This window comes from Temnothorax nylanderi, unplaced genomic scaffold (genome assembly GCF_030848795.1).
Source record: "Temnothorax nylanderi isolate EJ_2023f unplaced genomic scaffold, tnyl_v1.0 TNYL_tig0042_pilon, whole genome shotgun sequence".
Classification (NCBI taxonomy): Eukaryota; Metazoa; Arthropoda; class Insecta; order Hymenoptera; family Formicidae; genus Temnothorax; species Temnothorax nylanderi.
In genome coordinates this window covers 1,251,005-1,278,758 of record NW_027249104.1, presented here as the reverse complement: position 1 = coordinate 1,278,758, position 27,754 = coordinate 1,251,005, and the positions used below count along the sequence as shown (strand labels likewise).

At 35.9% G+C, this 27,754-nt stretch overlaps 1 protein-coding gene across 10 annotated transcripts in view; it reads left to right on the top strand.

The window, feature by feature from the left end:
- Slo (calcium-activated potassium channel slo) overlaps positions 1-27,754 on the top strand; it is a 102,508-nt gene that overhangs the window by 22,900 nt on the left and 51,854 nt on the right. For 7 of the 10 annotated variants that reach the window (XM_071704617.1, XM_071704611.1, XM_071704615.1 and 4 more), the window contains exons 2-6: positions 16,853-16,914; positions 17,201-17,297; positions 17,637-17,900; positions 18,338-18,505; positions 26,473-26,564. In XM_071704617.1, the coding sequence (XP_071560718.1) occupies positions 16,853-16,914; positions 17,201-17,297; positions 17,637-17,900; positions 18,338-18,505; positions 26,473-26,564 (683 nt within the window). The remainder of the gene's footprint in view (positions 1-16,852; positions 16,915-17,200; positions 17,298-17,636; positions 17,901-18,337; positions 18,506-26,472; positions 26,565-27,754) is intronic. The other 3 variants (XM_071704609.1, XM_071704607.1, XM_071704608.1) reach the window with 1 other exon arrangement.

Genomic DNA, 27,754 nt, shown 5'->3' with positions numbered 1-27,754 from the left:
GTATTATCGTTCCTTGTTTGTCTTGTAACGTCTCGTGTTCCATGTTTATGGCTTTATTGCTCTTACATTATATCAATGTCTATTTTTAAGAAGTCTCGTAACGTCAAGAGATATAAAGAAGGAGGGTTTTATCAAAAATTTTTCTGATTCTTATATTATACTGCTTCAATGTTTTGATATTTTATCAACGATTTTTAAATAAGGAACGTAGAAAGATGAGAGAGTAAATATTTAGAGAAACTTCGAGAGATTATTTATAAAAATAGAAAGATTAGCACACAGATTTTTTTATACATTTCGTAATAAGTATATTACACGATTTGTATGATAAGTTAATATCAGTAACTCGTGCCAACTTCGTACGTGATAGAAAGGGAGAACGCCAGAACCTCGACTTAACTTAGTGGTTTAATATCGTCCAGTGTCGGGACCAATGAGACATATCGCTGCTGTCAACAATGATTTGTTGAAATGTACCAGATGAGCGTGAAGATCACGTACGCCAGAGGTAAACCCTCCCTTTCCCTCTTTCTCTCTCTCTCTCTCTTTCTCTCTGTCACGTACGCGTACGGGGTCACCGATCAAAGAGCAACTCTTCGGATGTTATAGAACTTAGCCCGTTTACGGCGCACTCGATGTTCCAGTTTCCACGGGTGCATCCTCTTCCTCCTCTTCCTCTTCCTCTCTCTCTTTGCTGCTGGCGGAGGCGCCGAATCGGACTGGTACCATAATTCGGTCATTTCCAATTGGTGGAAACCGAAGCTGACACTTTCGCCGTGTTTACCAGCAAGCGCCAATAATTTATGGATTCATGGTATATCGCGGCCAGCGGCTGGGAATGTTTTCCGGTCTTCTGCATTAACGGATCATTACGTTTGGATCAATTTTATTATAACGCTTGTTTACGCAGAGCTCATAGCTTTTCTCTCTAACAAGATAAATTTATTTAATGGAAATTTTAGGCAATACACTGGTTTATAAGACCGTCTCCAAATCACGGATCGAGGGAGATCGTTGATTTCTCGAGATATTGATAGGAAACTGTAGATTTTTGTTTATTACAAAATAGAGATCTGCCTACGCCCATTTCCCGAAAGTCTTAAAGAATTAAGAGGGCACATCTATTCGTGCAAATTCATGATCCTTTCTCGCATGTGGGCGGATCGGGGGTATGGATCATATTTGGAAGAAAAGTCGCTAGCAGCGGCTGGCAGCTGGCCAGTATCCGTTTCCAAGAATGTAACAGATTTGTCACGACGCCGGAGGTGGGGAAGATAATCGCTTGTACATCCATTCGATCTATTCGAAGTAAATACAGCACCCTTAGAGTCGTTTTCCTTGCTTCTCGACTTTGGATGACACGAATTTTAGTATGCCAAGGCCTATTATCGATAATCCACCCTGTCCGTTAAAAATCGACTTATGCTCTATGTGCCTATTTCGCAGGTAGGACGCCATCTTTTCAAACGTATATAGTGAGCTTCACGTGCCTCTTAAGAGATTTGTTCGAGTATTTGGTACGCTCATCAATCATTCGAAATACGTGTGCCAGAATATGATATCAATGAAGGAACGCGATTCGACTTCTCGCCAAGCTTCGAACGGCTTTTAAGATTTTTCATATAAATTTCATAGAAAAAGAATGAAACCGGATTGGATTTTTATAAGTACATTATAACTCGAATTACTGTTTTGTGTGTGTTTCCTGATTATGCGTAATTATTATTTATTATTAATTACAAAATTAGAAAAAAAATATGTCGAACTTTTAACATTATGAAATATTGCACTTTCGCATTTTTATTAATTTTTATTTTAATTAGAAGATGTATTCTCTATACATTTACCCGAAAAATATTTTAACGAGAGATTTTTTTTACAAATTTGAAATTAATTTTTCTTTACCGAGAACTTTTTGAAAAACCAATATATGATATATATTTTGCACTGAAAATATAGAGGATTTTTCATGACTTAAATATCAAAGATGCAAATAGATAATAAAACTTTATTCTTCAGTCAATTTCAAGTCGACATTTTATCAACAGAAATTTAATTCGGGTCGTACATAGCAAAAAATTTATTTATTTATTTATTTTTTATGCTGGTAGATGTTATCTCAAAATGGTCACTTTTATTTAAAAATGATTAACAAGTAAATATATTCTTCTTATTAATATTTACGTATTATCTTTTTTATATATTTGAATATTATTATATATTTGAAGCTGAAATTTAATTTTGCAGTCCGTTAGCACCACAAATAGGATAATGCAACAGAGATATAACACGTATGTTTCGATTGTGGTTATTAATCTATACCCTTATCCTCGTTTATGCTGGTAGAACGTGCGCCACAATAATCGTGCAATGGATGCTCATTAGAAAACCGATAGTTTGGAACGTGATAGGCTACAGGTTTACGTGACGATGATTTCCACCGATAATAAAGTACGTGTCACGAGATGATTGAAATTGCTATAATTATTCAATAAGCGTTGAATCGATGTTTTTATACAGTTTACTATTAAATATTTTGATAATTATATCTTAAATTAAATGTTAGTTAATTTTGCATAAAAATTAACTGACAAAGAAAACTTTCAACATTTTAATTACAGGAATTAAGTGCAAATTGCAAAAAATATTGTCTCTATATCTTAAATAATTTTTTTTAAATAAATTTTTTTATATTAAAGAATTATCGTGCATCTTTTTTCTAAAACGTTATGTGCAGGCGACGATGCCATAAAAATTCTATAATAATTACGAATTGATGTATTGTCAGAACATTTTTGTAGACAACGAGAGATCTGTATTATAAATATGTTTATTTTAACATAAAAATGATAAAAATGTTGGATCAAGATAACAAAAAAATTAATCTTCGATAGATTGTGGAAAACAATTTTTTAAAATCTTTTTTGAACAATTATAATTTATAAGATAATTGTGGGAAAAAGAAAGAAAGAAAAGTTAATATTTGTTTCTCCAATTTTATATTATAGCAGTATAATGCTTATATTGACATGTGCATGATATTATTAGAATGCAACAAGGCATAATATGTTTCTAAGAGATTATTTATGTCATTATTAAATTTAATTCTGTTTTCATAAGATTTCCGGGTTCTTCATAGTACCCCACGATGGGGAACGCGCCGCCGCGCCGGTTCGTTTATGGTTTATATGAATGACACGCGTAACTCAACAACGTCAAAGCTTGGGAAAACAATAACAAATAAACCCGATCCACAATGTAAGCGGACTGCAGTTTCCTGTAACTAACCGAATAATTTATGATTGTTACATATCCGACCACAATCTGGATGGCCGTAAACGTAAATACCATTTGTAAGATTATATTGCGTAAGGGTTGCGCAAAATTGCGTCCGCTGCATTTTGCTATCAAATGACGTATAATTGAAAACGGATTGTACCAACAAGACAAAACGTGCATGCACTCTTTATTTTATTTCTTTATTGTTTTAAAATAAATTATTAAAAGTTTTTCCAGTATTTATGTGGACTTATCTCGGCAAATTGCTAGAACAGTTCAAACTTGTTAGCATGCTGAGAAAAAAAGTGGGTATAATATGGTCAGATGTAAAAATACATTATTAGATATGAAAAGAAAATCTAAATAACATGTAATTTTATATGATTATATAAAGATGAGATCATATCGCGCAAAATTTCGGATTTGATTACATTTAATTGTATAAAATTACATGTTTTTTAGATCTTTTCATATCTAATAATGTATTTTTACATCTAACCATATTATACCCACTTTTTTTCTCGGGTATGTTGTTTCGTTTTTGGAGTGTGTTAATACAAGAGCTTGTATAAATATTTGTAGTACACTCGATCGAGAAGTTTTTTTAGGGTAAGTGGTGCGAGCGTCAGAAAGAAAGATTTATATGAGGTTTATAAGAGTTCAATAAATAAGGGTCAATATTGAAGTTAAGTTATAAAACTTTATATATTTCATGCATCTTTTTTATTTTATTAAACGCACTTCAGAAATTAAACTTTCTTTTTGTAAAAAAATCTATATAATATATTGGAATATTGGTCAGAAAACAATATACATATATTGTAAAAATATTATAAGACTTATTAATTTTAAAGCTTAATTTACCAAATTCTTAATTTCCAATAAATTGAACAAAATGTTGATGTTTTGACATAAAAACAATTATTATCATTTTTTAGTTTTTCCTAGTATGTGTAAATGAGGAGCATGGTTATTTTGAAATATAATATGGGTATACTACAAATGTAACATGAGTATAACGCGAATAATTAGGAAAGACAGCAATTGCAAGCAAATATTTATATTTATATGTATGGTTTCATGTTTTGAATATGGTAAAAAGAATTCATATAAAGCGTTTTCATTTGTTTTGCACATGATTAAAATTTCACATTATATTACGAATAAATATTATTTCACGCGTACTGCATTTTCGATCAAGTTTATTTTTTGGTTCAGCCATTCCGCGAGAGAGAAGAAATAACAGGTGTTTTTGTGCTATTCAAAGTCCGCTAACCAGCCAAGAGAGACAGAAAAAGAAGGAAAGAGAGAGAGGATGTGCTTCTTCGTGATATTTTTATCTCGCCTACTATAATGCGATTGCAAAACAGATTTATCGCCGCAAGGTTAAAAATTATGAAAGCATAATGGAGTTGATTATAATCCTCTTCATTTACTAGACGCATTGAGATAATAGTATTACATTTCTGAAAAAAGTCGTTCATTGAATACGATTCAAGTCCATGTATTATTCTTCTTTTCTCTGCGCATTAAAATACTTGACATGAAGAAAAGAACGGTTGCATCGGATGTAACTTCAAGAGAAAATAAAAATATCAAAATAAGAAATGACCGAAGAATCTGAAATGACACCGAGCTCTTATCCACTATACTCATGAAAACGCGATTAGCTTTGTTTATAGAATGTGTAGTCCAATTACATTGGCAAACGTAATCGAGAAAACGCGAGAATCTAATTGTTTATAGTAAAAACAAGAATTCTATTTAAAAGAATCTTATTTATCTCATCCTCTCTTCTAGGACAGATTGAAAAGCAAAATCTATAAGATTGTGTCTTTATGTTATAATTAAATTATTTATAAAATTATTTTCTAAAGAGAAATGAATTTCAATATTGCTAAAAAGCCTTTGATATTAATCATCTAATGCTCTATGTTTTGCAGATGTAATTAAATAAAAAAGTACTGCCAGTCCTTTTATCGCTTATTAATGTTGTTCCGCAGCCGAGAGTTTCCATTCGTATAAATTGACTGTCAGAATTATCGATGTCGTTACTGAAATCGCTTGACTTTTCTACTTACAGTTAACATCGTATTTGGCAGCCGCCGGGCAATTAAAGATGTGCGGCACACGATAACGTTAGCGATATGATAATTAGTGCCTCCGGTTGGCCCCCTTTTTCCGCAACGAACGATCTCGTTTTGCGGCCGATAGATTTCCGGGGCTTATTTCCTCCGTATAAATAGCATAGCGAGAAAAACTCGGCCGAATCTGCCGTTGGCGCGAAACGGCGAAAACTTGGGAGTATGCCATCTCGAGATATAAAATTGCATGGCAACGACTCGTCGTGAGTTGTTTTATACGTTTCAGTAATTAGTATTGGACATCCAGACGATAATGCATATTTATGTGTTTTTGGCCTTGGACATTGAAATAAATCAGATATCTTTCTAATCACCGTAGTATACTTCTCAAATCGAATGACAATATTAATTATCACATTTGTCTTGGACGAACGTACGTTTCGTCTAATCTTTTTTACAAGCGACTAAATATTTTTTACCAGATTTGCTCTTTAAACAGATATAATGAATAGAGTGTTTCGATCGAAAATTGTTAATGCTTTCGGTAGACACTTCGGCTACATATCTCGCGATACGAAAATAGCGAGGGCAACTCGTGACGAGTCTACCCGAGACCCACGCTAATTCGCACGCTAAAATAAGAACAGCAATCTTTATTTATAGTGAAGTACGATAGGTCAGATTGTCGCCTTCAGGGCAAATCAGATGGCTCCCCGATGCACACACTGCATTATGATGCATTTTTCACGATATGGTGTAATATACAAAAACTCTTTATTTTTTATTTATGCGCGTTAAAATTTATTTTGCGTTAACTTATCTAATAAAAGGAAAAACAAATCCGCTTTATTTAAATACATTAAAAATAATTTTTTATTGCATGCTTTCATCACTAACGTTTTTCTTACAATTTTATAATGTATAAATTAACGGTATTTATATATAATACATTGAATCTTTAAATTTCTACTAAAACACGTTTCTAAGAAATTTTCTGTGTTATATAAGAAACTTTTAATAAGAATATTTAGTACTTGATAATACAAATAAATAAAGCAAATCTTTTTCGCAGAATATACAGAGTTTAGCAAAGATAATTTTTTTTCCGTAATCAATTCTGTTTTGATATACATGTATATTGCATTCTATCTTTTCTCTTAGTCTATCAAGGAACGCTTTGTGTCCCGGAAGATCGATGGAATGAAAAGGAGCATAACTCATAAGATATAATACGCGCTGTCCAAGAGTATGTGCAATTACAAGAACAGTCTAGCATCAACTCGTGTCGAACAGACTAATTAGCATATGTTCGTGATCTGAATTACGAACGTCATCTGAATTACGTGTCACCTGACACATTAATCCGGGATAGAATCGCGCGATACGTCTTTAATGAGTAGATTCAAATTGCGCTCGTAAAGCAGATTATAAGGATCTGGGGATGTCGACTTGCAACCGTTCGGGTTTGCAGGTGTAAAAAGTGAGTACGTGTAGTAATATCGGTGCTTAATAACTCGATGCTGTTAGAATCGTGTATCCTGCATGTAATATTAACTCCGTTTTGACATGATCATAAAACATTGCGACGTAAGCTACGGACACGAATAATCATATTCCATACTTGGAAATTGAAAAGAGATTAGTTACGATTTAGTTATTATAAGAACGTAATACGATGCGACCAAGAAAAAAAACGATATAAAGATTTATAGAACAAACCAATGGAAGAAGGAGAAATAAAGTTTAAACAGTTTATTTTATCTTAAGAAAATGTAATCCTTAAAATAATCTATTCGGAAATTGATCTAGTAAAAATAATTCTTTTATGACGTCTGTTAATCTGCAGATATGGCTTTAACACAATCTACTAAAATAAAAATAGAAACTTAATGCTTCTTTGTTACTGATTTATTATCTTATTAATTTATTTTGGACTTTGTTGCTCTACTTGTTTCGCATTAAAAATAGTGGTTGTACCGTCTACCTGTCATGACATAGAAAGGAATAATTAGAGAAGGTTAATTTAAAAATATTTACGCTTTGAGAAGCGGGAATAATTTATTATTTCACACACATATAATCGTGACAAATTCATCCCGAATGACAAACAACGGAGACGCATGATATACGGTTCTCCTGGACATCCTGAAAAATCGATGTAGCCAATTCTGTGGAAGGCTCGATATCCTCGTATCGGCAATCTTCACCGAGACGTCTACGCTCGCCGAAGAAGAATTACACTCTCGGGTGGTTCTGGGTCCTTCTTGGTTTTCGTCGTTGTCCTTTCGCAGGAGCAATTGGTTGGAAAAGTTTCCGGCAACGGAGAAGGACGAGCCACCGCCGGCGATGATAACCCAGTAACCCACATTCCCGCGCGGAAACGAGTCGATGGTGGGAGCGAGCTGGTGACGGTGGTGGATAGCCGAACGCTCGACCGTTTTTCCGAAAAGGGGGATGGAGAACTTGTCGTGGCCGGTTCAAACGCAAGTTCAAACGCAAGCTCGCCCTCTCCGTGCTCCTCCTCTCTCTCTCTCTCTCTCTCTCTCTCTCTCTCTCTCTCTCTCTCTCTCTCTCTCTCTCTCTCTCTCCCCGTCTCACTCCCCCCGTCTCACTCCCCGCTTTCGTCGTCGTCACAGGTACAGCTGCACCCCGTTAACCCGGTGACGTTCGCACCGTCGGTACGGCCAGTCGCAGAAGGGGGATCGGGGGGGGGGGGATTAGAATCGATACCGGTCACGCGATGATAACTGCCCCCTCCGGCGGTGCGTACGACTATTATCACCTGGCCCTTACCGCCGTAACGAGGGCAAACCCATCGAGGTAAGACCAGGTCGACGCGGGCTTCGTTCGCGAAACTATGCGCCATGTTACGCAAGCCTCGACTCAGACTCCCCTCGCGGAGTGCGCAAGGCTCGGCCGCGCGAACGACGCTGGAGAAGAAAATCGGGAAGGAGCGCGGAGCGGGGTGCGTTGTAGCACCTGTACGTTGCAGTTTACGTCGTGATTAATGAGAATTGTGTTGCGCTCACTTGGCTCATCGTCACTGAACTTGCCGATGTTGGATCTGGGTTGCTTGCATCAAGGCAGGGAGCGGAATTACCAAGAAACTCTAAGAAAACTGTTAAACGCGAGCGGAGATATATCATTTAAGCACGCTAATCCGCCGAGGATTACATGGCCGTCGTGATTTTATATATTATTGTGCGAGGAAATTCGCATTTCTGAAAATATTTATGAAACTTAATTACTTCTCGCTACGAAGAATCCGTATATTTTCATTAGAATGTAAACGATCTGCGCCAAAGTAAGATAAAACTATCTCTTTAGATCTGTATATTGTAATGAAGCGGAAAATATTCGTGTACCTATTCAATCCAGTGTTGCCAGAACCGTTAATTATGTCGTGTCAACCTTACATTGATTAGCACGAAGCTGCGGGATGTAGCTTTAGCGAAATAAACTTCCTTCCGACGCTATAGAAAGTTGCGTGGAACGGGGCGTTTAATTAAATGAACCGCCACCCCGGGGATGGCGAGGTAAGCCGCTCGTTTGATTAGGGTTGCACTATAAGCACGCGTCCTGGCTTTACTCGCCCAGACGAACGAGGGTGACGCTAGATACGTGATAAGAGTAGTGTCCTTATGCGTACTTGTGTTGCGTCATGACGTTTTTTCAGCCGGCAATGTCGTCATGTCTCGACTTCAAATAAAAAATGTTTCACAATACGAGTAATTTCCCGCAGCGCTGTCAAGCATGAGGAATTTCTGAGAACCTGATGTGAATAAAAGAAAAGAGAAAAAAGAAGAAAAATCGGAGCGATACGTGGGCAATTTCCCCGAGAATTTACACGGTTCGTCGCGCGAAGGCACCAAGAAGTGTATCGCGAATTTCGATCTGAATATACATATATCAACGCGTGACTCACTGCGTTATGAAGTAGTGCACTATTTTCAGCGTCGCCTATTGCGGTCGGTGGCGGCCGGAACGAAGGAATCTTATTCTCATATGGGAAACAATTAACCAGGCTAGGCTATTGTAACAATAAAAACCATCTTTTTAACATTCAGAAAATATTATTTGCCATTAATGTTTCACGACACGACGATTGAATATTTATGATTTGACCTGAGACTCGAGAATGCTCGGAACAGTTTCTCGGGCACTGATACTCGAAAGGTATCTATCCTCGCATCTGTTACAGTCGTAATGGAATCACAATATTCTCGACATATTATCCTAAGGATGCATATTTAATCGGCTGTATAGAATGAGTAAAATGCGATAGGACTGTTTATAGTATCCGTCACCAGTACGTAGTAAGTTGTTTATGTAGCTGACAGTCACTTACTGCAATTTCTTCGTCTTTATTATATGGCAATAGGTACGTATCCACAAGTATTAGCCTAATTAACTCTAATTAACTGCGACAGCCAATTTACATGTTCGAAATAATAATTGCTGCGCGCATATTGTACACAATTTTATCTTTTTTTCCCAATGTCCTCTTATCAAATTAAGATATAAAAATTACACAGAGAGAAATAAATCGTTTATCGCGAGATGTAATATGTACCGAAAATTAAAGTTTATTTATTCAGTTCTTATTAAAAAAATGTAGATGTTATTTTTATAAAATAAATGATTTTGATATACATCCCATACAGTAATAAGTGGCTATTGTCATCGATAAATATTCTTATAAAAGAAGAAATAAAATTTCAAGTAATATATTTCCTCTTTTAAATATATTTGAAATTTTACAAAGTCAGCGCGATAAGAATTAGCGAGGAGACACTGGTAAAACCATTTAACACTCGTGACAATTTAATGTAGAGGATATATTCGCTATATCCGTTTATACGCTACACTTTATTATTTTCCGGACAGCGTAATAATTTTTACTTCGCGCGCGACCCACTTTACCCGCCAGCGAATTTTTCGGAGTATTAGACGATTCGTCCGTTCGAATTTCCTTTGTGCCGATTCGCAAATTCGTTGAATTTTGCGAAAGACGTTCCGCGAAGACGGTCCGTATCTCTCGTCCCGCCCGCATGATTTTTCCGAGTAAACGAAACGGGAAATTCCCTCGGCACTGCCCCTGCGACCGTTTTCGAATGACCCAGATCTTCCATAGTGCAGCAGCGGCACGCCGGCCGTAGTACCGCATGCTGGAACGATGCATCCGGAGACCCCGGGCCGTGTACTTCTGTAGCGTGTACGTGCGCATCTGCGGACGTGTGGAACACACGTGTGGAACATACGTACGTGCACGCAAGATGTGGCGTCCGCGAAATTGGACACGGCGCCCGCTGGCGAGCTTCACTTTCTTACCGCGCGGAGAACATATTCTGCCGGATGTCGAATGAATTTCCGGTAGGACATCCTTCGAATTTCGGGGGGAGTCGTAGCGCAACATTCGGAGCACACTGAATTATTCCGTTGGAATATCTCGCGCTCCTTCGATAGAGGAGAGTAAAGCGTGCACTTTATTATTGTATGAGAATTTGAGAAATTATGTATTAGAATGCAATTCTTTTTGGGTCACCATGTCCCTGACGAGAGAACAATAGGCGTCTGGCTGATACATCTTTTAGTGGCTACAGTAAATTGATTTTAAAAATCAATTTATACTATAGAAAGGAATTAATGCTTTGGAACACGAATCTTTTATAAAACGTTGATCATAGAAATATTACTAGAAATTTTAATTATTTTAAATAACTGCTAACATTAAATGTCGACTTTTGATCGAGTTGTATGTACATGAAGTAATTAATTGATGTTTAAAAAGAATTGAAGAGAGAATTATGTATCTGGGAAGAAAATATATTATACAGTGTATAAATTTGAAGCTAATTTTTAGCAGAACAAATGTACCATGGAATATTACAAAATATTATAAAACATTTACACATGAATCTCATCGAATTTAAAACTAAGTTTTGTAATGTAACATGATCTGGAAATTATCTGAAAATGTCCGATTATTTTTGCGTCAAATATAATCGAATCCAGTTAATATTTTGTTAAAATGTGCTCATTATCAAGTATCACGAAATGATAAAAATAGCAGTATATATAAAAACGAGCGACTAGTGTTTCATAAGTCCGAATGACGTCAATACTATTGAGGGCAACAGTGAAGAGACACTAACGTACGAAAACAAATTTCCGTGACGGATATGAAAAGTGATTTTTGTGACGATTTTTACACACGACAAGTCCAGAGTCTTGACTCGTCGGGTCAAACTTTTCTCTCGGTTAACGGAGAGTTAGCCCCGCTTCTTGTTAATGGAGGATGACCCCGCGTTCGTTTTAAGCGCCATCGGCAGGCAGGTAGTTTCGCGCGACGAACAGTGAAATTGTTCGAAAATCTAACGAGGGAATATCTGGAACGAAGCCAACCGGCGAAATCGATCGGCCGGCAGGGCACATAAGCTACGCCTTTTTATTTATTTATGCTACGTGTACGTGTACCACATACTCGCGCCCTCCTGCGCGGGGGGTCCCCGGCCAACAAGTTGCGGCATTTTACGTGCGACCACTTGGTTGGCGGCGCATCGACTTCGCGTCCACAACCGCCTTGAATTTTTCTACGTCCTTTACTCCACTGTTCGGTAATGCGGGAGAAGACGAGAGATGCCTCTTTCTCTCTCTTCCTCTTTTTCTGTAACAGTCTCTATTTTTACACCGGTGCATTCTTGGCGCCATCGTCCATCCACGGATCTTCCGCCTAGCGGGATATATATATTCTCTCTCTCTCTCTCTCTTTCTCTCAACTCAAACATAATAAAAGTTTCTCATAAATCCGGTGTCCGAGAGTTCGATACGGTGTCCGTTTATACGAGCTCGTCAAGTTTGAGATCGTAGATCCGTAAACTTGGTTTCCCTGCACGGAGTATCTGAGATATCGTATCGAGTCAAAGCCTTTAATAAATTCGGAATCGATTTCTGCTTAACGGAAATTTCATAGAAGGCCATCAGAATCGCTATCTTCCGATTTTACTTCTGTATCTTGTTAATTTAATCTAGAATTGTTTCGTTCATGTAAAATAGAACCAGATGTTAATTGAAAAGTAAAAATTTATGTTTTATCTATTATATAAAAACAATTGTCCTGACTGATTGACTGACTTATCAACGTCCAGTCCAAACCCCTAAACCTAAAAACATGAAATTCGGGGAGTGTATTCCTTCCATGATGTAAGCATCCAGTAAAAAGGGATTTTTAGAAATTCGACCCCTAACGGGATGAAAAGGGGTAGAATGTGTTTTCACGGATTCCTTAATATCTCTTAAACCCGATGAGATATCGACTTGGCTTTTGCTTACAAAGGTTACCCATACAAAAAACATAATTCAGGATTTTGCCTTAATCAACCTCTAAAGGGAAAAATCTAGATTTAGGGGTGAATTATAGAATCCTTCGCAAACCGTAGTGAAGCCCGGGTAGGTATCAAACTACTAAATAATATAGCGGTTATTTTGTATTAGGAAAAATTGAATAGAAGTTATTAAAAGTTTACAACGTTTAAAATTAAATCTTGTAGTAAACAATTTTCATATCTATTAAATTCATTTATATTTCTATTATTCAAAATCAAAAGAGCACAGAATTATTTTCTATATAAAGAATTTAAATACTTTCTTACTTTTTATATTATAAAACGATATGTGTTAATGGTTTATCGATTTCTTTTGCAAGTATTGGTTTGCTCATTGTAATTTCGGGTGCATGATAAAACTCTTAATTTCTTGTAATTTAATTTATCGACTGTGCCATAATACTTTAATGATGAATATTATGTATTTATGTATACAGCGCGCGGAAATATTTGTTTCTTGTATCAATAGGTTGTACAGCAATATTGATGAAGTATGAAAGCCATTAATCGTTCGTCCTACTTTAGTTTAGTTCTTTTTGGAACACGTTAAGTTACTTCATAACTGCAGCGTAAAATTGTTACAAACTTTTATAATATACATATAAAACATGAAATATAAATTAAAATATATAACAGAATACTTATATTGTAAATAGAATAGAAGTATTATAGGTAGAATACACAGATCTGCACATTATATGAATGTTTCTAGAAAAAGCTGAATATGCTATCTTTTATCGCGATATTTATAATTTTTATTAGTGACAATTAATTCTTGAATTATATTCTGTTAATTCGAAAATGAACACAATTCATATTTCAATAGCAAAATAAGTGCAGTAATTTGCTTTGAACGCTATGGAATTATTAATAAAAATTTCGCTTTCTAATTAATTAAACAAAGAAATATTACGCATATTATCTCTTTATTGTCGACAAAGAAGAGAGTAACTTATTTTAAATATGTAACTATGTCAATTAGAAGAAACTATGGAACTTGTCTCCAAAAGAACTGTTGAACTCAACGCTCTGTTATTTATTTGGACTCTTGCAATACAAAACTTGTCAGCAATTTCTGTTTTTCAGTCACGCACGCTTCGAATCGACGTTTTATTAAACGTGGACTCTGTTATTCGTGAAAAAAAGAACGCAAAATTGTTTGTGGATGTCCTGCATATCGAAAATCCCGCAGAAAATGGTCTCTCGGGGAGGGAGAGAAAACGATCTCTACATGAAATATTCTTATTATAATAATGATACTAGCCATTATCCTGTAGAATATCAAACGAGTTATTAGCGCGGCATCCAGGGAATTGTTCAGTTTGCGGCGAGGGCGGGTACGCGTTGCTTCAGGAAGCACCGCCGCCGTCTAGTAATTTCGCGTGGTGCAGCCGTTTATCAAGTCAATTTGCTGTAATGGTCGTTAGGAGCACGACAGGTTTGATAAGGGCTTAAATCGATGACGAGGTGGGAGTTCGTTGGCTCCCAGGGAGAGAGGCGGGTACGGGCTTCTTATTACGGTCTTTAGGCGCGATAACCCTGAACTTTAATGCTCGCCTGCCAGCTAGCACAGAAACGCGAGCCTCGGCCTCCCGGCCTGTTCTCCACGTGGTTTCCGCGAGCGACGCGGCGAAAACGGGCCGGGTTAAAAATAATTTCGACGTTGAAAAAGAAATGCATCGGGGGAGCTCGCGACTTCGAGTATCGCCTCATGCGAATTCATGAGATCGACTCGCGGGGTCGTCGTCCTTTCGTCCGTCTCGGATGCTTCGCTCCTTCCTCTTTTCTCTTCCGCCGCTTTTGTTTGGCTGCTGTTATTAGATTATCTCTTCGGCATTATAACCGATCGCTCTTCGTCCCGCTGTCACTACTTCGTTCTTCCGTGACCACTTCTCTTGTTTCTTCTCTATATCATTCCGTCGAGGACCGCACCTACTGTCTATTTTCGTGCGGTGTCTATGTATAGAGTTTCGCTCTCATGAGACCGAGACGCGTCAGGAATATCACGCGGTATGCTGGTTAGGTCCTACTTCTCGCTTTATCTTTCTGTCCCTCTCTCTCTCTTGTTTTGTCGTCTCTCCCTTGTGTTCCTTTTTCTCTTTGTTTACTTAGTTTACGCCGACGCGTATCTCTTCCTGTCTCTACGTTTAAACAGATTTGTAAAGGAAGATTCACAAGAAGAGCGTTACGTGGATGCTATAAAGTAGTTGCAAAGTAGACCGATAGGGAAATTACACGTGCTAAACTCTGACACGCCGTTGGAAGATCGTCTTTCTTAAAGTAACTTCTGAAAAGATGCCCTATATGATAAGTTGATCTAATAGAATGTGCAAAGTAAAATATTCTCTGAAAAACTAATATCTTTCTTTTATATAGCTCTTGATATTGTAACGAGTGTTATAAATTATTAATTTTTAACGTAGATAACTTTAACATTAACTTTTGCAAATAATTTTAACTGAGATGTCATTTTTATTTTACTATTAAATTTGAATGCGTTTTTTATAATCTGGAAATTTACTTTTACTATTTCATCTTTTTTATAAGTTTTATATTTCTGGCAATAAGAACGTTTTATTCTCTCGGGAAAAGCGAAGAATCTATAATATAAGAGAGATATAAGAAGGATGAAATATGCTGTCATATAAAATGTAGGTACCGATAATCGTACGTAAGAAAGGTATTATCATCTCTCATATAACATGGAAATTATATGCTATTTCTCCATTTAAGATGAACCACGAGTACCGACAAATTTTCTTATGTAATATTAGAAAAATTCCCAGAATATAATATTCCAAAGTATATATGTAAGTAAATTAATTAATATTTTATTTGGTCGATTTGTTAATCAATCCTTCACAAAATATCGCGTTCTTTATCCGATTATTTAATTTGTCTCGATAATTTAACAGAATTAGGTATCAAGCATCGAGAGCTGTCGTTTTAGGTATCTTCTTAACGCAGGGATAATAAAGATCGCCGGTGTGTTAATGGATTCGCAGCACATTCAATCCTGTATATACGGACGCTCATCGATCTTGTGTTTGACGCATGCATCGCGTGCTTACATGCATACGATCATTGAGCTGGCCGTAGCCATTGTTTACAATAATTATGTACAGGCGTGGCTGCGCAGCTCGCAATTTTGTGTCTGTGCAATGCATACCTAAATATACTTCGTGTACGAGAAATAGACTCTCGAATGCTTGATGGGATACAACCGGACCTGGATGACGCGTGTATGTGCGTTTCCTATGCGCCGGCAGACCGTTTAACAATACTGGATTTCGATTGCTCGGTGCAATATTATTTTCCGATACACGTCATGTGCTACGTTTTATTTAACATTAGTCATCATTTGCGATACTGCGAATATTTTTGCTCAAACAGTGGATGAGTTATTGAATTGCCACCGACCGCGCAAATTACTTCGGTCATTTAATTAACCGCTTGTCTTCGGTGACGATGGTGATCAGTACTAGTCGTCTAACGAGGGGTTTAATCAGGTCATTAGCGCGTTTGTTCGCGCGAAAATTTTGCGCAACTTTAAAGTCGTTACATAGTGGTAATTTGACGTTATAGCGATCGTTAATAATATTCACTGGTAACTACCAGTATGCTTTGACACGGTGTCGAGTATGGGGTGTTTTGGCGCTTGTCGTAAACGTTACTTCACATTTGCTGACAGTTATCGGTTAGACTTTGCGTTACACGACACTGGCGCGTGTCATATCGAAAATAAAGTGATACTACTACGATTTAATGATAAAAGATCGCGAGGATGGCAATATATGAGACATTCAAATTGCGAGCTCTTGCGAATGTTATTCTGGCAGTGTAACTTTGATTACGTTTTGCTACGGCGAGCACACAATATCTTTACATCAAATTAGTGAACTAACCGAGAAATAAGGCATGTCATATTTTTTGAAGAGATTATTTGAAATGGTGAAAATTACATTATTCGGAAAACATTAAAAAACCTGCGTAATAAAAAACTATAAAGCATTAATTTTTATTTATACGTTTAATGATACATGTATTTAAAAAGAATGTTTGACGGGAAAGATTTCTGATGATGCGACTTATTGTCTGTTTCAGGTGGTGTTAGTTTTCATTCTCAGTATAGCATCGCTTATAATATACTTCATCGATGCCTCCAGGTGAGTAACAAGACTTCGATGGCGGTGTTATAATGCGTGGCTTTTACGTTTATCACAAACATTCATGCATATTGTTTTTATTCTTGCGCAGTATTGGTAATATTATAACAGCACTTTGTAGCTTTTTCTTGCGGTTTAATTAAGGGCGCGGCGATAATCGCTGCTAGTTTAATCGCTGCTATTTTAGTCGCCCTTTCAGCGTTGCTTTTTTTAAGACCGAGACCTTCGCGTGAGTTCATAAGAGATGCTGACCTAACATCCGCAATCCCGTGCTTTTATGTTACAGCGAAGTGGTGGAGCGTTGCCAGAAGTGGAGCAACAACATTACTCAGCAGATAGACTTAGCTTTCAATATATTTTTTATGGTCTACTTTTTTATACGCGTAAGTAAAGATTATCCGTTCTGTCTGTCAATGAACTTTCTGGCTGACATTAAGACCATTAAATAGAATGCAAGTTTTCTACAAAATTCTGTCACATAAAAAATATAGACGTTGTCTTTCATTTCGATAAATTTCTTTAAAAGGAAAATTTACAAGAATCTTACCAAAATTTATAATATTTATGAAATATTTTAAAGTTATGAATAAATACACTTTTTATGAGGCATTTTGACTTGCGTTTTACAGAAATTTTTTTAGAATTTTTTTTTTCGTGAAATATAATATTCGACTGATTTTTTATTTAAATATACGTTTTTGTTTTTCATGCGATTCCCGCAGTTTATCGCCGCCAGTGACAAGCTGTGGTTCATGTTGGAGATGTATTCGTTCGTGGACTACTTTACGATACCACCGTCCTTCGTGTCGATATATCTCGATCGGACGTGGATCGGACTGAGGTTCCTCCGAGCCCTACGACTGATGACGGTCCCTGACATCCTCCAGTACCTTAACATTCTAAAGACATCGAGCTCTATTCGTCTCGCCCAACTCGTATCCATCTTCATTTCGGTATGGTTAACCGCTGCTGGCATCATTCATTTGGTGAGTCTTATCCTCTTTTTGTGTTTAAAAAGTATTTTACTACAAATATTGAACCGGTTATCTTGGGTTTGATAATATATAAAAATATATATATATAATAATTATAATAAAAATTATAATAAAAGAACAATAAGGCTATTATCTTAATATTTAACGTTTTGTCTCTTACAATTTCTATGATTTGAATATTCTCAATAAGAAGAATATAATCTTACATTACTACTCGATAATATGTATTTCGTCTCACAACTCTCCCTCACATTTCCCAGGACGCCATATGCGCAGAAATCCGAGAGCTTCGTTTCTTGAACATTCCGCGTTTATACCATTGCGCAGTAGTAAAAGCTTATGGTTATAACCCTACCAAATATAAACCGCAATTTCACTCTTGACACCACGCGAGGGCGATCCTAAACGTAATAACACTGTGCCCGCAGCTTGAAAACTCAGGGGATCCTTTCGAGTTCACGAACCCACAACAGCTTTCATACTGGACCTGTGTGTACTTTCTGATCGTGACGATGTCCACGGTAGGATATGGCGACGTTTACTGCCAGACGGTCCTCGGCCGCACATTCCTAGTATTTTTTCTACTCGTCGGTTTGGTAAGTTATTCCTGTGTATTTTTCTCAAACAAAATCGAGTCACATTAACGTTTACGTACGTCGGTTAAAGAGCCTTCTATACCGCGTATAATATGCCCCTCGAGTGGCGTGATTCTCAAAAACGCGTTTCCATTTTTTACGCTGTCGGTGAATGATTTTTTTTAAATCTTAATTCGGTTGCTCCATAGATAATCGCAGTTGCATTTTTATGGCAGAACGAAACCACTTCGTGGATATATGCATAATTAAACTCTCTGCCACGGTGGTTATAATTTAAGAAATGCAGAATGTAGTATAATTTTACATAAAGTGTGTAAATAAATAAATCTTTGTTTTCGTAAAAATGTTTACTGCGTTTTTTTATGGATTTCTTTTTTTATGATAAATAAACATGCGAGCTTTGCGAAATGTCTCTTTTTCTTTATCGAATTGATCCCTTTAAATATACAGTAAATATACAGCGCGAAGAAAAGTCGAAAACTTGTAAAACTACGTACGAAACTCTTTTGTCATATCGGTCCGGGGTATTCCTTTTTTTTCCTTCTTATCGATTTCGTGTGCATCCGAAGAGCTTTTTCGCTTGACTTGTCTTTCCGCCAAGTCTTCGCCGCGATCGCGCATATCTTCTTCTCTTATACCGAGAAATCTCGAAGTATCGCCGCAGAGCATTCCGCTTGCTACTTGGCGTTTCGCATAGCTCGTTTCGTCTGGAGCTCCGTTAGTTTTGCCAAGGCTCGTATATCAGAGCGGAACGATCGGCGAGACGAGCGGCCTCAAATTTACGTGTCCCCCGAGTCGCGAGACGGTGAATACTTTCGAGTGTACGGTGTTCTCCGGCCGTTGATCCTCCTGCATCGCGCTAGCACCGGGAAACAATTCACGGTGGTTATTCAGTAGGAAATTGTTTATAATGTGTTGCGAAATTTTTCATTACGACACTTAAATTTCGTATCTTGCGATATCTTAGGTTCGGCATTGAAAGTTATTAGAAATATAAAAGATCACGTGAGCTCTCCAGATGAAAACTCCTTTGCTTTCGATCGTTGATACAATCGTGACGTTTTTAGATTAGCCAAATTTTTACGCCTTGAAAACATTTTGAAAGTATTTTTCTTGTCGACGGTCTATACGCAGACTTTGTTTTACCAGTAAACATTAATGTAACTTCGCTGGTTCATGTTTCCAAGAGATAAAGCTTGAACGATAAGTTTGTTTTCTGAATAGACATACATATTTAGAACTTTTATCGCGAATTTACCCCACTTCTTGAACTTTCTGGCTTCGCAACTCGAGACAAAGGGAAACGTGGTTGTGTAGCACTATTGAAATAAAATTTCCGTCGATGTCACGCGAAAATGGCTTTTTGGGGCAGAAATCAACGGTGGAGAACGGTGCCGCTCGTTGTACCGAATCGATCGATTCGTTTGAACGTCGATGCGCGCATTACCGCGAGCATGCCTTTCATGCGTACTTATTATGCGTATGTTTGTGTGCGGCTTATCGATTCATGTGAACTTTGCGCACATACAAGGTCGACTTGGTCGGGAATAACAGCCTGTTCTTGAAATTCTTTGAAGACGCACATCGCATTTTTTCCCCTCCAAAACGCAAGCATCGCCGTTCAAACGTCCGTCGAAAATCCAAGCTAATGTTTGTTGTCCGCAGCTCACCGTAGAATATTAATAGATAATGTTAATTGATTATCGAGCTAAAGAGCATATCTTGAAAGTACGGTTGTTTGACATACATGAAATTTTGATACAGAATTGATTTGCTCGCGATAAGGGCTTAAGTCGTTCCACGTGGAATGAGTTCCTTTTACTTTTTACAAAACAATTTGCTAATTTGATATGTCCTAAATGGGTAATTGCATTTTAATTACTTTGTATGTTTTCAAGTAAAGAAAATATGATATGTAATTATATAATATATTTTGCTCCTTAGTTTGCAATTGGCGGTTATTCAATTAAACACACTTCATCAATATATCATAAAGATTGAAAAATTACAGTTAAAGAAACTGTTGCGAATTAAGCCTTTATAGCGGTATGACGACGAACGTAAAGAGACTAATTTAACTCAAGAGTTTCACTCCTTTTCTTGAATATCGCTCAAAATTTGTTTAAAACGTGTTCCCTATTTCCTGTAACTTATATATGTATGTACATTGAAAACGCAGAAAAAATTCCTATTATCATATGAAGTTTGTGATAACTTGGACAAGTTTGATTTGAAATATTAGCTATGACAGTAGAGACGAGAAGACAAAGATATCGGCTACCTCTGCCTTATGCCTCAATATCCATTATATCACATTTTTATTGGAACTTCCAAAATGTGTTAGGATAAATTATTTCTATCAAAACAAAAAGATTACATTTAACGGTCAATACCTTTTTTTCTGGCAACTTGCACACAATCAGGGTTTAAAGCGCCACAGAAAAATCTTTTATCTCCAACATTAAATATAATTCCATTTGTGCTTCCGTAATCTGATTTAAATTTTCTTGAGGAAAAACTTTTTGAAGCACTCTGCATTATTAATGAGCATTGATAGAATTATTAAAAGCGGAACCTCAATATATAAAAATCACGATGGATTTCGTTAGCAAGTGTGTGAGAGATTTTTACACATTTATATTTTATAATTAAAAGATAAGGCTTCTAATAAAATAGTAATAATAATAATAATAGATTATCAGAATGCATAGAGAGCGTTTTCAAATAATAAAATTTTGTATATGTAGAATTATTTAAAACATTTCTATCTACACGTTATAATCGAGCGATTTTATGAACACGATCTATTTTAACGACTTGACGACTACAAAAGACGTAATAGCCGATATAAGATAGATTATTCATGCCTTTAGATTAGAGCAATAATTTTTTTCAATATTATTCGAGTTTTTGACGTAAAAAAATTTTACTGCAAATTTCAATTTTTGTTACCACTTTTAACAAGATTTTAATCAAGATAAACGATTAATAAATGACACAATTTCCAAAAACGCAGCTGAGGCATTTAGCATTTAGTCAAAACATTTCGCTTACATCGAATCGTGTTTCGCATCAGATTAATTTGCTATATTTGCGAACGCTCGAGCCTCCCGATTCCGGTGTTACGTGAGATGATGAAAGAAATAATTGCGGCCATGCGTATTTGTACGACACATCGTAGCTATTGAAGGCATATACTACTTATTCTCTCTTTCTCTTCTCTCTCTCTCTCTCTCTCTCTCTCTCTCTCTCTCTCTCTCTCTTTCTCTGTCTCTATCTATCTTTCTCTCTATTTTACGGCTTAAATTGGTTCTACGAGTTTTGCTACAGCCACTGTCTATCTTTTCTCTTCGATCTAAAAGTCATTTGTAGCTAATAATGCGGCGAATCGATTACTCGGGTACGATCGATTCGGCTTGTCATGCGAATGCTGCGGTATAATGCTACGAACTTATTTTTTCACAATGTTAGCGAGTATTGAAGGAACTTTTATTACATGAGAAGCCTCGAAACTTGAAACTATGGAATTCTATCGGAAATCCCGTTTTATACTATTGAAGTGCACGGATAAAACTCACGAACAATTTACAAGAGCTCTTATTACAAGAGAAAAAGTTACTGAAAAGCCACATAAATATTTTAATGCTTAATTTTTTATGTTTGTGTGTAATGTAAAAATTGAATAAACCCAGTTTCGTAATTATTTTATAATTGAGACTTGAAAAAGTTACTTTTTACTCATTAAAAAAGAAATAGAGTAAAAATTTTGAAATTAATATTTGGTTAAATGAGTATCTGATTTGAAAAGAATGAAAAGTTTAAGATAACAAAAAAAATTCACAGAAGGAACACAAGAAACACGATTAACTTGTTCTTGCTCCACGGTCAAAGATTCGAGGTACTCATTACTATCATATAAATCTTTTTATATCAACCTTATCGTATCTCTCTCGAAGAGCACGAGGCCCAGTGGCTTCGACAAAGTATTGGTGTCTGTACGCGCTTGATCTTTAACTGTCCACATTCTGTCTGTATGTGTATTTTCTGCGACGCTGATACGCTGCTCATATTACGACGGAAGATATTATTCTGACCGCTTGAACTTTATTTTTTTTTTTTGGAATTGTCGGCCGTATGGTACTCTCAGTAGTAAATTCCAATTACGATGAGATATCAAGGGTGAACGCGAGACTTAATCAAAGCAATGTTTATCCGTTTCGATATTACTGGAACGTTCACTTCCGTTTTCGCTCCCACAATCGATAAAGAGCGATAGCTGCACACACAAGTAATATAGTTTTATTGTATTATAGGACAGGAGATGCCACTTTGTCTTTCTATCGATTTTAAATGGCGCGTTGTAAACTTTGTTAGAGAACAGAGATGGAACTTCTCGAGATGGAGTATCCGCACGATTTACTTCAAAACTTTCCCTCGAATTGGCAGATTAGCGATAATGAAAAAATTGAGTTGAATCGTCTTTAAAGAATACAAACGGAACAAAATTTATGTCCTTTTCCCATCAAATAGCTTAAATTATTTATACGAATGAATAATTAATGTAAGGCTTAATTCTCAATCCGACAAACTTACACATTTTATTTATAAAAATTTAAAATAAATTAAATTAAAGATTATCCTTTATTATTAATTCACAAAGTAATTTTATAAAACATTTAAATATTATAGCTTGTATTTATTAATTATGTAACTTTGAATGAAGTTATGCGTCATTATTATTTCAGATACAATCGAATTTACTTACATTTTTTATTCATGTCTATTTCATTAAATTCCTCAATGAATCATTAATCTATATTACATTTATATAAGTTTCTGTTTACTACGCATTTTATATCTGTATATAAAAATTAATATTTTGTACATTTATTATCTACTATTAGAAATATATCGAGTGTTGGAGAATATGTGGTATATCCTGTCCATTATATTTTCGTGTATTGCACCGAGAGGTTTGTAACCGAATCGTTGGTCTGTTGATTAGTCAGCTGGGAGTGAAAAATCATGTCCTTGTAACACATTTAAAGGGGAAGGTTCTTTTGGAACGCTTTCAAAACGCTTTGGCACTCATTTGAAAGTGTGATACCTTGTCTCTGTGTCCCGCGACGGGCGAGGAACCCTTTTAACCGAACTCAGTATAATATTCCGAGAGACACGAGCGGTAATAAATCCGAAATTAGACAACGCGCGGTCGTAAATTAAACCAACTCAGGCAAGCTTAAAAGATCGATAGACTCCCGGTTCATTGCGAGTTCGGGCCCGGTCGCGAGTACCTAAAAGAGTAACACAGAAATGTAGTTGCGCATTGTCTCCGATTGCATAAAGGGATGAAAAGAAAAGACTATACTTTTTAGGATTACAAAGGAAAAGAACTAGATTTTATAGTCATACATATACACACGTTTAATGTTAGCCTTAAAATAAATTAAAGTTTTTATATGTATATTCAAATAATATTTTTTATGTATTGTGTATTGCTAATCTATTCATATTGTGTAGTGCTGATGCATTTATCAGCATAAAAAGCACCTTTTGATGAGAACAATTATGTGATACGGTTATTTGAACTAATCGTATTGAGTATCCTTGTTTTAAAATTTATAAATGTGGTTTTCATATGATAGAGAATTATCGCAAATGGTACATGCATATTCTAATTTACGGTTAATCCAACATAATTTTATACTAGAATGATGTATCAAATGAGCGACGCATTCAAATGCATCCATACAGAATTTTGCTCATAAATGCTGGGTCATCAAATTAATTTATTCACACGGTTTGCGTTATAGTGTTATTACAAATATCCGTTTATAACAGCCGTTCGGTTACAAACCCTTTTGCAAATAGATTCTTATTTGCAAGGCTCGTGCAAGTGAGAGTTACATTTTTATTTTCAAGTACAATAATCTCTGTCTTTCTCTTTCAGAATAATCTATTATTGAAATACTGATCTACAACTATTCGCGGACATTATTTATTACAATTCGTGGGATTGTGCGTTAATATACTGTTTGCTAAATTTCAGAATATGCGTGATATTTTCGCTAAGTACCTATCACTGAAGTTCTGAGCTCCGGGTACGCGACTTCTCATCACTTCGCCGCGTATACTTGACGTACGGCGAAGAGATCGTCGGTCGTACAATTCGCTGCTTCGCCATGCTACTTTACAGGATATTTATCCCTGGCTGTTTCTTGAGAGCGTACATCATGTCGAGCGCAAAGTGTCGACACACTTCTCTCTCGCTGTTCTGTCTCTTACGATGATTTCGTTGATCGCAGTGTCTTTAGTTGCCTGGTATCTATAAAGCTCGCGACGCAAACAATCGCGGATCTCTTTCAACGCCTATATTAAATGGCAAATTACGTGGCGTGACACGACACGGCACGACTTTATCGATCGTTTTATGATAGATCATATCTTTCTCATTCTCATAGCACCCGGCATTATAGATGATTTACATAATAGCGCTTCCTTCATTTTACACGCGCACGAAGCAAGATCGATTTGTTAAATTTCCTCTCTGCTTCCGTTCATTAAAACTGTTTGCATCTTTCACACACTTCTGCTTTTTAATTTTTAATTGTTATAAGTTATATCACTATCTTATACAATTTTTATTCTATCCGTAAACAGCTGAATTACAAGATTGGTATTAAACATCATCATTATCTTATCAGATATGATGAAATAAAGGGTCAAAAAAGGGTCAACAAAATAATTTAAATTTGATAAAAGATTCGCGATTTAATAAACTTTATTAGTAACCTAACAATAAATCAAGTAATACAGAGTACTAGTCACACAATTTTGTTATTAAGTTATTGAATGTAAAAATTAGAAAATTTATTTATTTATTACAAATTTAAAAATACTGATCTTAATGTTTACGAATAGACTTCTGCTGTTTTCTGTCTTTATTATCTTTTTCTTACTATACTGCTTTTACTCATGTTCACACGCTTAAATATTACTATACTGCATATATCTACAAATAAGAATTTGAAACATACACAATGGATAATTCTATACGCGGTTGCAACAAAATCTTCGTGATGTAAGTATACCGATACATGATATAATTGTAATAAAATCTCTTTTTTGGCACACAAAATAGAATTGTGATAGAAAATATTTCACTAAAATTATTGGATTTTTAAAATCGATTTTGATCTATTTTATGCTATTTTTATGTGTTGAAATGCAGCATAAAATAATTATCTATCGATATTGATTTAATACGTGTTAGTTGTTAATAATAACTGGATTAAACTTAAATCATTAACATCAGAATATAATAAGCAAATTATATTAAAAATTACAAATGATTTTTATACGAATCTGTGTTCCATTGTACATCATAATTATTATCTGAATTATAATTTAAATTGATACTTTTGTAGAATTAACAGTTTTGCAGAAATATATTTTGTGCGCAATTGCTTACGTATAAGAAGATGTTCTAACATTTTTATTTAATATTTCGCGGATACGGTATTGTAAGAAAAAAAAAGAAAAAAAACAGAATTAATTTATTTCTGTTAGAAACTGAAACTTGAGTGAGAAATTTTGCTAACATAATTACAACAGCGAGGTACTTTTCACATTGTACGCTTTATTATTCATGCATCGACACGTTCCGTGATATTGATATACTTAAAAGCATCGCAATTTTCACGTCACTTTTTTTAAGCACACGTTTTTCAAGCACATTTTTCGAACACGAAACGTAAGAACATAAATTGTTGCCTCGTCAGCCGCATTTCTATTCTGTTTCTACTTTTTTTTCCATTATCCCGACGCGAAACACGCACTTAATTTACGCCATAATACGGCGCGAAAGCACTGCTGCTAGACGCAACCGTACATCAGTTGACCCAGTTTGTTTTCTTAACGATCCGTAGTGTCGCATAGTGTTTTCCAGTTATGATTTCTATTTGCAGGCAATTTTTGCTAGTAGCATACCCGAGATAATAGAGCTCGTAGGCAGTAGGTCCAAGTACAGCGGCGAGTTCAAGCGGGAGCATGGAAAGAGGTATTACTATCAAATTTACGTCCTACAAAACCCTCTGTCTCTTGTTCTATTAATTTTATTTTTCCTTTTCCAGTATGTCTATGTATATACTTATACTTATACTCGTAAGAATTAACGAACGTACACGCGCAATATACATAAATCACCCACGCAGACCCACACTCACACACACGATGCGCAATTTGCACGCGATGCACTCGCATACACGTTTGCCCCATCGTGATAACGTTCATCATCGTTCCGTCATCGTTCTACATTAATGCAGAACGTCAAGAACTCAGGATCCCATGATGAATGCATGAAAATTTACAGCAGTTGGAAGTATAGAGTTGACGACCGCGCGCGTATAAGCGTCATTGGCGTTCCCTTTCGTTTCCCAATGAATCAAACGGCTCTCCGTCCACGGTGAAAGGTCGAATAAAACGAGGAGGAAAGAATTTCACGATCGACATGGGCGAGCGGTGTTCCACCGATAAGAGGTGGAAGCGTTTGGAATGAAAAATCTCGATATTCGCGCGGCTACTGCATATTTGCTCGTTTATAACGAGCACTGAATTAGCGGGGTATATTTTTGCGTGGTGAAAAGCGTAATTAAAATGTATGATTTGCGATTTATAAATGTGCATTTTTTATTTATTTTTTATTATTTTTTATAGAGTAAAAAAGGACAGATGGTGATAACGTATATTTGAGTGGCGCGATTTTAAAATAGTTGATATTAAAAAATCAGAAGCTTAATATTTACGTAAATACGATAAACTGTGTTACTTTTTCTGCATTCGTGAGAATACTATATATTTTCTAATTTAAAATTGTATGAAATATTTATACTAATTGAATTAAATATCTTGGAATTATTAATGCTATATCGAAGAAATATATCAAAGCTGTTGCAGAATCAATTTAGATATTCGAAATAAGTACAAGTACTAGCTACGTGATCGTCGTAAGAGTGTAAATCGATTTTATTATTACCGTAACATTGAATGGAGGTCACCCGTGACCAGGTAAATGTTGAGCCATCTGCGACGACCAAAAGTAGATTTCATTTTTTGGTATCAGTCCAAGTAGCTCCTCGAATTAAAGCCGATAAAGCACAGCTGTGACTTAAATCGGTATGCGCATAAGCACTAACAAAAGTACCGTCATTACCTTGAGTCACATTCTCCTGTTTTATATATTTTTGAAAT